This window comes from Melitaea cinxia, chromosome 8 (genome assembly GCF_905220565.1).
Source record: "Melitaea cinxia chromosome 8, ilMelCinx1.1, whole genome shotgun sequence".
In the NCBI taxonomy this organism is placed as follows: domain Eukaryota; kingdom Metazoa; phylum Arthropoda; class Insecta; order Lepidoptera; family Nymphalidae; genus Melitaea; species Melitaea cinxia.
Genome location: NC_059401.1, coordinates 494412 through 511969, shown reverse-complemented (window position 1 = coordinate 511969; position 17558 = coordinate 494412). Strand labels below are relative to the sequence as shown.

Here is a 17558-nt window from a genome sequence, read left to right as displayed (position 1 = left end):
TGAGAAAATAATGTAACATATCTCCAAGCAACAAATCTCAACTTATTTGTATAAATGTGCAAACAACACACACGAATAAACAGAAGATCAAAAGATTATCAAAACGAATATTCATTTAAATTCAAAAACAGATTGATATCGACCATTGCAATATTTTCCATGCAAAGCAGATAACCTGCACTTAAATCTAAATCAACATTTAATTACAAGAAGAATTTAACAACTTCTCAGCTAGTATTTAAGCGAGATTCCAGAATTAATATCGTATTAAAACAACAAATAAAATACACAACCAAGACTGTTTTATCACACGAACAGTTTTAACGGACGATTTTATTATTAATAGATAGCGACGAAAGACGGGAGCATCAAGTAGTCGATTCCTATGAGTGTCGGTAAGTATATATAAATTAAATTTACATTTTCGAGATAAAAACAGATACGGGTGAACCTTTATTTAAATAAAGTTTAGTTGTTGAGTCAACAGCTCAGACCTCAGGTCAGGTAGAGCTATATGCATTTATAGTACTCTTACTTAAAGCTAATGTTGTTTCAATATATCCATTTATGAAGTAAAAGTTATTTAATTTAATGAGAGCGTTACGAAAAGTTGATCGGGCGAGGCGAACGGAAGTTGAGAAGGAGATATAAGTTAGTGAAGATAGAAAGAGAGAGAGTTACATTTCGTAAGTTGACTTCAATCGTGTGGTCTAAGGCACTTTCGTTTTTTTGCATAAGGTTATAATGAACGAGTAGACAGTCCTGATAATAAGTAATCAAGTACTGGTCATAACCGATAAGTAATAAGTCTTTTAAGATGACGGTAAATTTTATGGCAAAAATATTACGGTAAAATCAGATCAAATAACTCTTCGAAAATTTTCTTATTATAAAGGCCTAAAAATTCTAAAATCGCGACCTTCTATTACTAAAGAATCGATAATAATTTGAATTTTAGTAAGGCGTTGGATAGAGTCAATATGAAGAACTTGGGGCATTGGCCCAAAGTGAGAGCAATATGCAGAAATTCACTTGGTTCAAATCTAGCCAAAGTACAGATTACTTCTTAAATATCCTCTTGCAGTAACCGTCCGACAGGTATCGCCATTTGTTACTTCTTCATTTTAATAATTTAAAGCAACACAACATTTAATGAGTTTCACGCAGAAAAATAAGCTTCACATTTATTGCGAAATTTCGAATTTAATAAGAGATATTTTTAAAACATTTCGAAATGCAAATAGAGATTTTTATTGCAACTAACATGCTAATAATTATCACAGCATTCAATTTTAGACCCAAAATTAACAAGCATAAATCTTAAAATAATATTGGAGTATTGCAGACGCAGAGATGATATTAACCATATTATATTTGCGTCTGTATTGATCCATATGTAGTGAGAGATAGAGTATATATTAGTTGAGATAGGCTATAAATATAAATTTGTTGGCATGTGTCAGTATGTAATCGCGTAGTCCGCGGGGCGCCTCGATGCTCGTTCCACACGTCACCGAGGTGCGTACGCGCTGCGGTAGCAATTAACTCGTAACAGACGATATATTTTATATTATTGCGAAAATATATTATCTCAATGTATAACTTGATATTTTTTAACGTTTTTGAAGTTAAACTTCTTCACGCACCCTTGACTTGGGGAGTAAGCTAGTCAATGCGTGACGTGAGCGTTACAATAATTGTGTTTGCTCGCAAACGAAAAAAAACCGACTTCAATTATATCGACAAGTAATACAACGTAGATCGACGAAAAAATAGTCAAGCAACTACGCGTTATCAAAGATTACTCAAAAAGTAGTTATCAGATCTCAATAAAATTTATATGTGACCACATGATAAACATCAGCTTTCGATTAAATTAAAAATTATCAAAATCGGTACACCCAGTAAAAAGTTATTGCGGATTTTCGAGAGTTTCCCTCGATTTATCTGGGATCCCATCATCAGATCCTGGTTTCCTTATCATGGTACCAAACTAGGGATATCCCCTTTCCAACAAAAAAAGAATTGTCAAAATCGGTACATCCAGTAGAAACTTATGCGGTATAATACAACGTAGGTCGACGAAAAAAGCGTCAAGTAAAAACGCATTATTAGATATAACTCGAAAAGTAGTTGTTAGATCTCAAATAAATTTAAATGGGACCAATTGGCACACACCACCTTTTGATTAAAACAAAATTTGTCGAAGTCGGTCTACCCGGTCAAAAGTTCTGATGTAACATACATAAAAAAAAATACAGTCGAATTGAGAACCTCCTCCTTTTTTTGAAGTCGGTTAAAAAGTATGATTGGGCGAGGCGAATGAAAGTGAGAGAGTCAGCATAAGTTAGATGGAGCTAAAAACAGTTTTACTTCGGTCGTGTGTTCTACAGCACACTCGTTTATTTACTTACTACACAAGCATTTTTTCGTCAAAAATTTAATTCTCTAAGCCATACTACGTTATTGAATATTTTAGGTACCAAATATTGTTTCGTCCTTTTGCCATAATATTTATAACTGAGCTAAAATATTATAATAAACAGTACGCAATAAAAAAAAAAAACAATAATCACTCAAATTAACACAAACAAAAATATGATACAGCTTAAATAAGTCATAAATTCAAAATCACCTTCAAATCCGCTAATATGTTTACATAATCGCGACGAAGTGAATTCGTGTCGAAATTGTTCGATGCTTTATAATGAGGCTTAATTATTTCATTTGTCAACGTAACAAAACTATACGGAACATATTTTCGTGACTTAAAAAATATTCACGACTGTTGTTGTTGTTGCTGTCCTGTGGTACCCCAATGGTACAGAGGGCCTTCATGAGACGACTCCATCAACTCCTGTCCTGTGCCTCTCGCTCCGCGTCCCTCCAACTAAGCCCACGACTGTGGCCTATATAATAATTTGATTTGATGACAAACAATTTAGACAATCGCTAAAACACTGTGACTAAATCCAATTTTGTGCCAATTTCATTTTTTATTTTCATCATCATCATCATCATCATCATCATCATCATCATCATCATCATCATCATCAGTTTACGTATAAAATTTTAAATATCAAAATAAAAAAAATATTTTATTCTTATTGATAAATCTACCGCCGATTCGGGTTTTAGTTTTTGCGAAGAAGAATCGTCATGAAACTCCGATAGACTTCATCAGTTACTCTTTAAAAAAACTGTTTAAATATAAATTTTTATGTTTTCCTATATTTCATAGCAATATTAAAAATTTATACCTTAATAATAAATTTCCTTCATACCTATACATATGTTTAAACAATACGTCAAATATCCTAATAACACAATGTGTTGGCGGACAATGCGCAGGAAGTGCTGTACCATCTTCGAAGAGGATTAATAATGTCTATACATCTCACTTGTGTGCCCGTTTGGTCGCAACATCTCTAATTGCATCAACAAGACGAGCGGTACCACTTGTTTCTACAAATCACTCGATTCTCGATCGAACTTCGTTGTCCCATTTATTTATTTGGAAACTATACCTAATGTTTACTTCATTTTAAAACTATTACTAATTTTTAGTGGTTATTTATAATATATTTTATTAGTATTTTATATAGACACACACTTCAATCTAAATCTTAAATAAATAAAAAATCTTGATAAATAGTTCTAGAACAAATACATATTTCTTTGTAAAATTTCATTCTTGTAAATACACAACAGATTGCCAGTTTTCTTTACATAATTTAAGTAATTAAATAAACATTTATAGTATAACTTAAAAAAATTATATATATAAAAACGAGTGTGCTTTAGACCACAAAACTAAAGTAAAACTTACGAATGTAACTCTCTCTCTTTCTATCTTTATATTATCTCAAAAATAAATAGCTACACATACTGTTCTTTGATTTAATCTATCTACATTGACTAGTATGCATGTACCTTCGAATTTATATATAATCGTCCGTCAACTAAAAAGTTCTATAAAAGTAGGTTATATATGTGTGATTGTGCAGTAAGTAACAATCGAGTTACCGTAGTATAAAGTACCAATGTGCGTCGTATCGGTGCGCCCACGCGCCTCCTCTATACTAATTTAATTTGTCAGCATTGTTGCTCCGTTGTAAATGGTGATGGCGTGTCTGGGGTTTTATACGATAGTAAATAAATAAATAAACTCAATTTTCGAGACAATGAAAACACAAACGCGTCTAAAACGAAAATATATAAAGACTTTCATTGTGGTTTTTGGCTCGCCAGTATTGCGACCACTTCTTTTAGGTGGGGAAAATCCATCATGGATACCCTCCAGTGCGGGGGCATCAGAGGGTTATGTCAGACTCCTACTGACTAAAAAACCACCACGTGTAAGCAGTCGCCGGGGTGGGGCGAGATGGGGTTGCGCTAGCATTCGCCACCTCGCCCCGGAGTATTGCGACCACTGCGCCAACCTATCATCAAAATAATATTAATAAATAATTTTAAATGAAATAAATTTTATTTAAGTCCATTTAGGACTTGAGAGTTAATGCTAACCGTCCATCAGTAGCAAGCTCTGATCCTTCTTCTACATGGGGAAAGAGGCCTATGCCCATCAGTGGGATATTACAGGCTGAAACAGGATATATAGAGATTTCAAGAGATTTAGATATTTCAACGATTTTTATACTATTTTCATATCATTTTTTTGTTAACTTTTTTTTTATTATAAATATTTGTTCGACATAAAAAGTACATATTTATTTTCATTCACTCCTTACGCCTACTTTTTTCAGATGAATTATTTATTTTTGTAATAAGTGAGATACGTATCACATCACTAGCCACTACGTCTGTAAATTATTTAACCTTAGTTTAGTTGCGGGTCACAACATCGGTATGGAAGGTGGAGTCAAACACTAATTTATTTCATCATAGAGTCATCCTTTATGTATCGTTGTAATATAATTATAGAAGGACTAATACACTGTACACGAAAGACTTTTTTAAATTCTTTGAAGAACGTATGAGAATTTTTGTTTAATTTGTCTATCTGTATAGCGAAACTACTGAAAAGATTTGAATCATGATTTGAACTATACACGATGTACGTAAGTTCACTAAGAAGATTTTGGCAATAAGAAATTTTATGTGTACCAATTAAATTTAAACCAATTTTTTTTTAAGAACACATTATTGTATTTCTTTTATCGTTTAATTAATCAGCTTATAAATGAAAAATAATTTATTGGTGAAGGTAAATTTTTATCTTCAATCAGTACATACGTACTTATTTACGTAATGTTAAAATTTTAAGTTTCACGCCAATATGTAGGTATCTGTCATAGTTCATATGAAGCTCGCATCGTAGCGTTCGAACGTATGGACCGATTTGAAAAGTATCGAATTTTTTTCCAAAAATGACGAAATGCATTTTCGGCTTAAAATCTATTTTTTTTTCTTACAACACAGATAATGTGTGAATATACTATCTAGGTTGTTTTTAATTCTTAAAGAAATACTTCTTTATTTTTATAACCATTAAATAGTTTTAAAAATTGGTTATTGTTATAATAACAAATTATAAAACAAATACACATGATTAAAAATAAATTAAAATCAATCATAGCGTTTAAAATAAAAAACATGTCATTCATATTATGCAATAATTTGACGGGAAGGGGTAACGAATTCCTTGATATTACTTTTTATTTATTTAATATACATACTAAAATATGGTTATTATTTTTAAGTACCATTTGTTTGAACTTAAACTATTTTGATATTTTCAGTGTTTTACACTGTATTTATGAAATATCTCTATTCGCAAATATTAACCTAAACCTTGTAGTTTATTGATTGACGTGAAACAGGCTCTAATGTCCTATTCTACCTTTTGTCGTTAAAGTCTAATTATAGCTTTTTGGCAGGATAAACATTATCAACAACTAGTGAAACAGGACCTTAGTGTAATTAATTTAAAAAAGTAAGAAACTTATTTGGACCGTCACACAAATAACACAGATAATATTTGAAATTTTACATTATCACAATTAAAGCAGTAGATAGGAGATACAGATAATTAAAAACGAAGTAAAAAAAAATAGTAAAGAAATGAAATAATGAGTATTTATTACAAACAGACAGAAGTACAGATTATTAATAATACTAATAATAGTTGACACGTGTGAAGAAGACATTGAAAAAGTTTTAGACCGTTACTGTGTTTGTTTAATACAACCGTTACATTTGTTCAAACATTACGAATGAATAAATATTATTTTAAAATATGTGTTGTACTAAAAATAATGTAACTTCTACTAAAACAGATATTTTAAAGATCCGTCCGCAAAAAGAATTTTCAAGTGAAACTTTTTTACAATCGTTACGATTTTAAGCTCAATGAAACGAAAATGCGTCACGATAAAGAAACAAAAAGGCGTTTATTTACTTGTTTAATAGTTAATAAGCATAACCCCTGCCTTTATGGAAAGTTTCTAACTGTCAGCTGTTAGTAATTATCGACAAAAGTTAAAACTATAAAGTTTTAACTTTTTAAAAAATAGCTTAGATTTTTAGAATTAGCTTTAACTTTTATATTGTTGTTCTTGTTAGTTAAGTAAAAATATATAATTGTATATATGTATGTATTATGTTGTATATGTCTGTCTATTGTAGTGTTATTTAATCATAATTATATTTACACGGTAACTGCAATTGTCCTAGGTGACACTATTCGTCACTCCTTTGTGCACACTTCCCCATCGCTTTTACTTTGCCGTGTCCTATTGCCCAAAGGTTCTTAAGCCGATCATGATCAAAGCTATAGTGGAGCTATCACATAAATTAACAATATAATAACAATAACAAAGAAAATTGTGAAGCAGTTGTCATTTATTAGATACTAATTGTGACACACCGATTCACTAAAAACGTACTAAAATTTTATATAGCCTTCATCTTTAAATACAGTCCGGCACAAAAAGTTTTTTTCAATTCCAAGCAGTATTTCCTGAGATTACCTATCTACCACTGCGCCGGATGTCAGTCACACAACTATACTATTTCGTCTTCCGTTACAACTAACACCAATTATTCATTATTAATTTCATTCGTTCATTTGGGGCGATGACTTCCAGTAGTACCTAAACAGTAGGTATTTGGTACCTATAGATATAACTTCAATAATATGACTGACAAATATTTGGACCAATTATTCATGAATTGACACAAAGTAACTAGCTATATAATAATATATTTTTCGTTATCATTTAGTGATGTTAATTATTTAGTAGTGTTAGTTTGCATCAATCCTTCTCCTACAGGGAAAGAGTTCTATGCCCAGCAGTGGAATGTTATAGCTTGATTGCATAGTAATGTTTTCTTTTGCAACATTTGTATGTAGTCTGCAGAACTTATTTTTTTTTTATCAATTATTACAGCACGTATTCAATAAAATAACTAAAATATAAATCAATTATTTCAAGATAAAATGATCACAACTATTGACAACTTCAAACGAAAATAAAAATTAAAAATTCGGTACAACAGAAAGTAAAAACACACAGTAAAACAATTAGAACAGTTAAGCTTTGAATATATTATGTTAACGACTCTTAAATTGACTAAATTTCATGTTCAATATAACCAAATCTTCACAATGTTTCAATATTTTGTGTTTTTATATTCAGTTCAAAAGTACTGTCCTCCTATCAAAATGGACATACAAATACATACCAAATAATGTGTCAAAATTAATTCGTAATGAAATTTGTATCATCCTCATATTCGCTGCGATGCAGATTAATAAAACAAGAGTTACTATGACCTACTCCCAGATTCAAGTACATTTATACCAAACTAAATAAATATTAAACAAACATACTTACAAAAATAAAATGATAGTTCAGCAACAAATAGAATATTTTATCAACGTAAATCCCAAATCATGTTTGCGATCATGTAGGTACAATCATGGTACACGCGTCACGTCGCGCTAAGAACCAAGGGCGTGCTTGTATCAGCACAAGATAAAGCTGTCTGCCCAATAATCTTATCATTTGTGTTATAAATTTCACAATTTTTACCGCACACTCAAATATATAATTGTCTTTTTAACCTAATAACCAAGTCTCAAAAATGTTGATCAATATACAACAAATACACAAATACAATAAAAATAAAATATACAACATATACAGTATAAAAACTTAAAAATGATGTGTTCTCTTTCGTTAATTACTACAACAAAAGAATTTCATTCAGTAGGAATCAGGAGTTACTACATATATCATAATTATATTATTTCGTATCATAAATTACGTGTGTTCACAGTAAACGTTATCGCTAATGATTGTCGTTTAGCAGCACGAAACGACAATGATATTGTAACAATTTACGTTTTTATAACTTTCGTAAAAAATCTCTCCGGTTCGTAGAATACTAATTAATATAAAATATAAACCGCTAACGACTCAATTATTCACAGTACTGCGCAATCGATAGCTCTACAAATAAAGGACTGTAATGCGATAAATAAAGCTCTACCGAAGCGGTGCAGTTAAAATAAAATCTAAGAAAGTTTAGTCATTGAATGCAACACGACGAGTGAGGCTCGAGCGGGCGAGGGGTCGGGAAGGGCGCGGGGGGTGCGGGGCTGGGAGGTACGGCTCTATGTATCGGAAAGCTCGCGACGCAATTGGCCCACGGTTGCTCCGAAAGCTGCCGGGGCGGAGACGTTCTCCCGATGTATATATATCTACTCCCGCCTCCGCGCCCGCCAGTCCACTCGCCGCCCGCAGCGTACGCACACGTAGCGCGCTCGCTGTCGCTATTAGTGCTTCCAAGTGATCTAAAATGGTGAAGTTCGAAGGAGATTTTAGTATAAATGCTATACTGATGAACCATGCGGTGGCCAAACCACCGCCGTCACCGACGAATTCGTCAAACACTACACCTTCTGAGGAGGATCTTAGTGATTCGGAACTCGACGTCACAGGAACGGAACCCGTCGACTGCACGAAGCCAAGAGAAGAAAAAGAGAAAGAAAAAAAAAAGCATGAAAAACCCGCCTACAGCTACAACGCTCTTATTATGATGGCGATTCGCAACAGTCCCGAAAAACGTTTGACGCTCAACGGTATATACGAATACATCATGACCAACTTTCCTTACTACCGGGAGAACAGACAGGGTTGGCAGAACTCGATCCGCCACAACCTGAGTTTGAACAAGTGCTTTGTGAAAGTGCCGCGACATTACGACGATCCTGGAAAAGGCAACTACTGGATGTTAGACGCGTCTGCTGAGGATGTGTTTATTGGAGGAACGACGGGCAAGTTGCGTCGGCGCTCCGCCCTCAACGGACGCTCCCGGCTCGCTTGCTTCAAGAGACCACTATTTCCCGGTGCTCCTCTCGCCGGTGCGTACCCTCCGGCCACGTATTCTCAGCTAGTCGGTCTCTACTCTCAACTGCTCTATCAGAGGTACGCTCCGATACAGATGAAAACACCACCGGTTACACCGAGCGCAGTCCACCCTGCGTTCCGAGGAGAAATGGGCTATGGAAACCTTCCGTATTCCCCAAGCCTGTACGGAGAGAGGTTACCGAATCCTCCGTTCATGGGCCAGTCTCCGTTGCTGCAGAACTCGTTACAAACATCAGCGATGCTGGCACAGACGTCACCGCTGCTACCACCGTCACCACCCAACATGCACTCACCACCGACGTCGGGCGCGTCGAGCCCGGAGCTACCGTCGCCGTCTCACCACCCCCTCACGGCACACATCTACAAGCCGGTGACGGTACTCACGCGGCAGTGACTGCAGGCGTTCAATAATCTCAAGAGGCTGACATATGAACAATCTGTGATTTAGATGTAGTTAGTTACTCTCGTACTCCAGTGTCTAGGCTTATCTCATGGTAATTAGTGTTAATCTGCAATAATAGACATTGTTGGTACCTGTAGCATTCCGCTATCGCTTGTTACTACGCTGTATATTCTATCGTAAATGTAAATAGCTTCCAAAGTGTATATTTATTAAATTATTAGTGTTAAGATTAGAGATGTAATGAATAAACAAAATATTTCACATTAAAATATCTCTTTCATTAACTCAACGATTTTAAAACCTATTTACAATTATTCGTTTGGTCACTTTTCAATTTTACTTTAATCAAACGATACTTAAGTATTAGCAATTCAAACATTTAGGTCGATTTTACGTATTTTCACGCATCCGCAAAATTAGGCCTACGCTTTCATTAGAAGTATTATTTATACTAGCATCACTTTGTAATTTCAATATCCAAATATTTTAAATTGATACATAATTGAGTAATATGTATTCTATTAAAATAAATAACACTATTTTCGTTTCATTATATTATTTACTCAACCACATTTTAATGGCTTTTGCGTATTTTAAACTCCGTTATACTATAATACGGAACTGTAGTTTATTTTTGTTATTTAATATTAGAAGCATTAAAAGTGACATTAAAATGTTTATAAAATATGCCGTCGCTGATTTAAAAGTGCTTTAAAAGATACAAATAGAATTATTACAAATACATATACCTAAATAATATATAATTTATTAATAATTTCTACATATTAATTTACTGTCTTTCTTTAAAATAATCGATTCTGAAATACAGCCGTTTTCATACAAGTAACATAATAGTTTAATTAAATAAATTTTATAGTTAATCTAGCGACCCGCCCCGGCTTCGCACGGGTGCAATGTTAATACTAAATATAAAATAAATATGATTATGTTATATGATTGGCACCTTATGTCCACTTTCCTGCGAACCGTCAAAGAATAAAAAAAATATTTGCAATGTAAGCGCAAAAAATGTGTTTATTTACGACATCACATTAGAAACCTCTAAAACTATCAGCGTCCCTCTACTATATCATGCATATATAATACATATAAACCTTCCTCTGGAATCACTCTGTTTACTAAAAGAAAAAGAAAAACCGCATCAACATCTATTGCGTAGTTGTAATGATCTTTGCATACAGACAGCGGGAAGCGACTTTGTTTTACTATGTAAAGATAAAGAATAATGTTTCAAAATTAATATCATACAAATAAATAAGATTATAAATTCAAGCGCGAATTACAAGTATTTTGCGACAGATTAATATAATAATAATCCTTTATTTGCAACAACATGGTGTTGTAGTCGTACAACGGTTTTTTACTTAACTCTGTTATCTTAACCTTCTATTATGTGTAGATAAGTGAACAACAGTACTTTTTATATCTTTAAAGAAAATATAAATAATACATATATCCTTAATAAACAACGGAACGATTTACACTTTTGTGAATCGTCTTCCGACCGCGCTTAACTTAGGATCGTTAAATCTAAGAATTTTATAATAATAATAAGAATGATAATAAATACAGTAATTGTTTTGTTGTTATTACTTAATAATTGTTTGTTATCATTAGATAAATTATCGATATTAATAAAATGTTGCAAAGTATTTAATCAGAAATATTTATCTGTTTATTTGGAAGCTTATCTGTTAATCTATCGTTTGGATTTAAAAATTATTACTTTACAAGTATGTTAGGACACCTGTTTATTGAGAAAAATATAGACTTCAAAATGTCACGATGAAACAAAAAGATTGTATTGTTAATGATAATGTTTAACGGTGGTTAAACTACTCAGGTAGTCTGATTGTTATTCAGATAAAAAACATCTCTTTTTGATCAACAACTTAATAATGTTCTTCTCAAATAGTGTTTTATTACTGTGGTGAGTAATGTAGCCAGAGTTTGGAAGGGTCAAGGATAGGTCAAGATAGAAGGTCGGCAACGTCCTTGCGATGCTTCTGGCGTTGCAGGCGTCTGTATGTGTCTGTAGGCTATGGTAACTGTTTACCATCAAATAGCTTATTTGCGGACCTAGTTGGATTAAAAACCTTTTTTATTTTAATTAAGAATCAAATCTACTGTAAGTCTTAATCTACTCAATACATTAATATTTATATATTTAAAAGTTTATAAGGAAATGTTTGTTAATATTAACAAATTATGATTACATTTTAAACTGTTGTCCCATTATTGAAATTTTTCCTGTTAACCAGACCAAAAACAAAGTATGTTTACTTATACTACTATACTAGCTATGCTCGCGACTGCGTCCGCGTGGAATAGTGACTTTATATTTTCGACGTGATTCTTTGAATTGGCATTACTTTTTTATTTATGAACCGATTGACATGAAACAAACACTAAATGTTAAGCTAAGCTTGCCACAATATATAAGTAAAAATCACATCTAAATCGGATAAGTCCTTTCTGAGATTAGCGTGTACAAATACAGACAAACAAAAAAAACAGATAAAAATTCTGACATTGTTTTGGTTGCTATTTGCGTTAATAAAGGTCCTAATAATATTTTTTCTCATACATCTTAAATGTACAGACAGCGACTCGTTACATTTTTATTATATGTAGGTATAATTATAATCATAAAATTCGCATTGGCGCAAAAATGAAAATCACCATGAACAATCAAATAAAAATGGCAGATTCCAAATTCAAATGTAATATTTTGTTTATTTTTAATTGTAACAGCATGTATGGCCAGACTATGTAGATTGTGGTGTTGAGGAAAAAGGAAATAAGAACATATATTTGAACTTATCACAATGGGCAATTAATAAGAAACTAGCTCATTTAACGCATGATTCGTTAGAAAATTGATATTTATTATTAATTATAGGTTTAATAGTGGTTAATTATTGTATTTATACGCATATCTTTGTCATTATTCTCTTAAAACCACCTATAATTGTACCCAATTAAGCATTTTTTTTACATTATTTATTTACAATTATTATTATTTGTTTATATATACTGTTAATATTGTGTATATTGCGTATGTGTTGATACACATCATATCATATCATATCCTTCTCCTACATGGGAAAAGAGGCCTAAGCCCAGCTATGGGATGTTATAGGCTGAAGCAATCATTATACATATGTTTGTATATATATAGACCCTTTCTGGTGGGTAGTCTGGAAGAGATCACTATCTAGTGATAAGACCGCCCGTTGCACGCTGTAATTTATTTTTAAGCTTTCCATTTATATAATTGTTTTATGTTACTGTGTGCAATATAGTTATTTATTATTATTATAGGTATACCAGATTTTGAAGTTAGACCATCATGATCACTACTATGACAACCCAAACCAATTTAGTGACGTAGATTTTGCGCGATGTAGTAACAAACATATAAACAGACGGATAAAAAGATAAATAATTAATTTTCATACTTTACTGCTTATGTTATCAATATTTATTCTAGTTTCAGAGGTTGTCTTTGCGAGCCCAGTTAGTATTACGACCGCCTTTGCATTTTTCTTTAAGTTAGAATAGCTATTGTTATTTTTAAAGGATAATAAATTATTAATCACATAATCAAATAATAATCATAATATTAGTAAAGATTATTTGCTGCTGCGTCTGTAAATAGTATTTTTCTAAATCACGTATAGATCATATGGATTGTCTGGAAGAAATGGCTAATTAGCCATAAGTCCGCCCATTGTACTTCACTGTCTGTAAATATCTTTATGCTTTGTTTGTAATGTATTTGTGGTGTACAATAAAGTATAAAATAAATAAATAAATAGATCAGAATCAGGCCAGTTACAATTTGATTATATTTATAAATAAAAAAATGTTTTTTTTTTCTATTTTTAAATAATTTTGAAACGTTATCGCGAGTAGTTGGGCAAATATTAAGTCGTTAAGAATTCTTATCATCGATCTTAAATTAAAAAAAGTAAAATATTTATATGATTGAAATTAAATTAAATAATAATTAGTGTACCTAATCGTAAAAAAAAATTAAGAGTACAGATAAAAAATTAAAAGTAGCAGATATTGCACTGTACAGAATATACATGTCTTTAGATATTAAAAAAGTAACTACTCCATATTGAAACCGCCAAAACGCAACGCTGCTCTAATGCAATATAACTAGCTGTACCCCGCGGTTTCACTTACGTCAATTTGAGGGAAAACGTACTAAAATATTATACACCCTAGATAGCATTGCTTGATAAATGATCTATCCAACGCAATTTTTGTTTATTCGTACCAGTAGTTCTTGAGATTACATCGTTCAAACAAACAATCTTAGTATAGATGTACCAAGGTAGTAGTATACAAAAAAATAGAATATAATATAATAATAGTATTTATTTAAGATACCTTTCTTATACAACTGGTCTACAAACAAGCGTATGGCTCACCTGATAGTAAGCGATTACCGTAGCCTATAGACGCCTGCTACAAAGAAGCATCGCAAGCGCGTTGCTGACCGTATCCACAATCCCCCCAGGAGCTCTGGTCACCTTAATCATGTGGTGACACAGACACACAACACTGCTTGAAAACAGTATTATTTAGCTGTGATCTTCTGCAAGGTCGAGGTACTTCCCCAGTCGGGCTGCTCCACATTTTTAGACGGATATAGTGTGCTGTGTATGAAATACCAATTATACATATACACATAGGTAACACTTACTGGTTTATAACAATAACACATACATTTTCACTTTATATACAGTAAAATGTAAATTTTTTTTTATGTCACTAGGTCGGCAAACAAGCGTACGGCTCACCTGATGGTAAGCGATTACCGTAGCTTATAGACACCTGCAACACCAGAAGCATCGCAAGCGCGTTGCCGACCAAATCCCCAATCCCCTCAGGAGCTCTGGTCACCTTACTCACCAACAGGAACACAATACTGCTTGAAAACAGTATTATTTTGCTGTGGTCTTCTGTAAGGTCGAGGTACTACCCCAGTCGGGCTGCTCCATATTTTGAGCAGGAAATTCCTGCTGTGCCCTACCTCAGTTGTCACAATCAATCAATCAATTATTACAATAGTTTATTAAAAATTATACATATTTACAATTCACAACTTAAGAACTAAATATTTACAGATAGTTTTGGTACAAATCATGTCCGCGTGGAATTGTGCCAAGAATGCTGGCAGCATTTCCCCGTTGAATCGCTATGCCGATTCTCTGGGCAAAAAATGCACCAGCCTTCTTGTCACCAGTGGAGGCAATAAGGCGAGGAGTTATCTCATGCAAATTGTATACATTACATTGTATTTAAAAATTAGATATATTTTTACTTACGAATATGTATTATTGTTTCAAATGCATTTTTCTTTTGTGTAAATAATGTACTGAGAGCTTTGATCAATATTATCAATGATAAAAAAATTACGAATATGTTAAATTCATATTTAGCTGCGTGGTCGATTAAGCTCCAATCCTTCTCCTATATGGAGAAAGAGGTCTATGCCCAACAGTGGTATGTTACAGGCTGAATACATCCCGAGTAGAAATTTTTTCGTCCCAGGCATGCCTGATCAGGACTAGATAAGGCATGTAACGCAGATGATTTTTCTGGACCTGATCAGGATGAGATGAGGTTTCCTGATCCGATCAGGAATCTCATCTCATCCTGATCAGCCGGTTCGGTCCGGTCCTTTTAAAAAACACGAATGTATATTCTTGAAAAAATTGTTTAACAAAAAAGCGAATTGATATTATAAAGATGTTACTTAACATAATTATTATGATTCCGTTTATTTTTTCCAATGTATTATTTATTTATGTTTTTATTTTAAATATTAATTATTTTTATTTGTTTTTGTTATTAATTAAATATTATTATTAATTAAATTTTATTCATTAACTTCTAATAATTTACTACTAATTAACTATTTCCTATTACTTACGACTGCTCCACTGTGTAGAAATGGACTACTATACTGTCTACTAGACAGTCCTGATAACTGTATATATACTAAGTGCGCTTGAAAACATTAATAGCGCGAATCAGGCTCAGTTCACGTAATTTAACTTTCAGGCTATCCTGAGCTGGACCGGACCGGGTCCTGATCCAGTATGCCTTACCATACTTGATTATATTTTACATCACGCTATCCTCATCTGGACCGGACCGGGTCGTGTGATCCAGTATGCCTTACCATACTTGATTATATTTTACATCAGGCTATCCTGATCTGGACCGGACTGGGTCCTGATCCAGTATGCCTTACCATACTTGATTATATTTTACATCACGCTATCCTGATCTGGACCGGACCGGGTCGTGATCCAGTATGCCTTACCATACTTGATTATATTTTACATCAGGCTATCCTGATCTGGACCGGACCGGGTCCTGATTCAGTATGCTTTACCATACTTAATTATATTTTACATCAAGCTGTCCTTGTCTGGACCAAACCTGGTCCTGATAGAGCTTGCCGGATCTGGCACGCCTCATTCTATCCTAATCCAGTCCAGATACATAATCTGGTTGAGCCTGACCTTTTTTCTAGTTGGGATATTACCCATTGAGTGTAAATTTATTGTTTCTATTTGGTGTTGTCGACGATGTGTAGGATTATATAAAGCTGCATTTTTAATTAATTTTATAAACACGGTTTTATCAATCAATAAAACATTGGAAATAAAAAAAGTAACGAGAAAATTTCAGGAAATTTAACTTATGTCTAACACTGTACCGCGATAATAGTTGAATTATCACACAAAGATGGTTTACAATATAAACTTAAATAAAACTCTTTGAATATTATCATAATAAGCGCAACTAAAGTGTCAATTATTCCGATCCGCTACTCAACAAAACATTCGATCCGCAACTATTGAAAAGTGCAATGTGTTAAAATTCATTCTAGAACGATTTATCACTTGAAATTTTTAAGTCATCAGCGTTTAGAGGTAGCGGTAGCGATTAGCGGAGGCAGTAGCTATCAGAGATTTTATGAATAGTTTATATTAAGCCCTATGTTTCGTTTGTTACTTATATTTGATATGATAAAAAATGAACAAGTACATTTTTGCCTCTAATATGCCTTTTTGACGACGCGTTGGGGCAACGGTCACAGCACTGGTTTTTGGCTGTTGCGCTGGCGGTTGCGGGTCCCCGCACATGGCAAACATTTGTATCGGCCATACAGATATTTGCCGTGGTCTGGGTGTTTGTGCAGTCCTTGTGGGTATCCCCGCCGTTCCTCGGAAAGCACGTTAAGCCGTCGGTCCAGGTTGTTATCATGTACACATACTCGTACTCATAATAGGGAATATATCTGTCAACCCGTATTGGCGCTGCGTGGTGGATTAGGCTCTGATCCTTCTCCTACATGGGGAAAGAAGCCTATGCAAAGCTGTGGCATGTTACAGGCTGAAGCTTATACCTTTTTAGTTTTCAATTACAAAACGAAACAATAACAAACGAAAAAATGTGTGTGTGTGTGCAATTCACACGCGGCAGAACTGAAACTTCTGAAATGTTGCCTACGAGAGATGTTTTTAACCTAGGTACAATATAAAATAGTGTGTAATGTATTCTATCTCATTCTATTCTATATACTTATGTGTTTGTTTTTTTTTTTATCGTGACGCATTTTAGTTTCATCGAGTTTCAAATCACAACTATTCTCAAGATTTCGTACTGCAAAGATTTGCTTCCAGCCTTTTCATTATATTAAT

The 17558-nt window shown here is 33.3% G+C and overlaps 1 protein-coding gene across 1 annotated transcript; it reads left to right on the top strand.

Moving 5' to 3' along the window:
- Positions 1–8651: 8651 nt before the first annotated feature.
- Positions 8652–10070, top strand: LOC123655516 (fork head domain transcription factor slp2-like). The gene has a single exon (XM_045591290.1). The coding sequence runs from the start codon at positions 8827–8829 to the stop codon at positions 9790–9792; it is 966 nt and encodes a 321-aa protein (XP_045447246.1). The 5' UTR covers positions 8652–8826; the 3' UTR covers positions 9793–10070.
- Positions 10071–17558: the final 7488 nt, after the last annotated feature.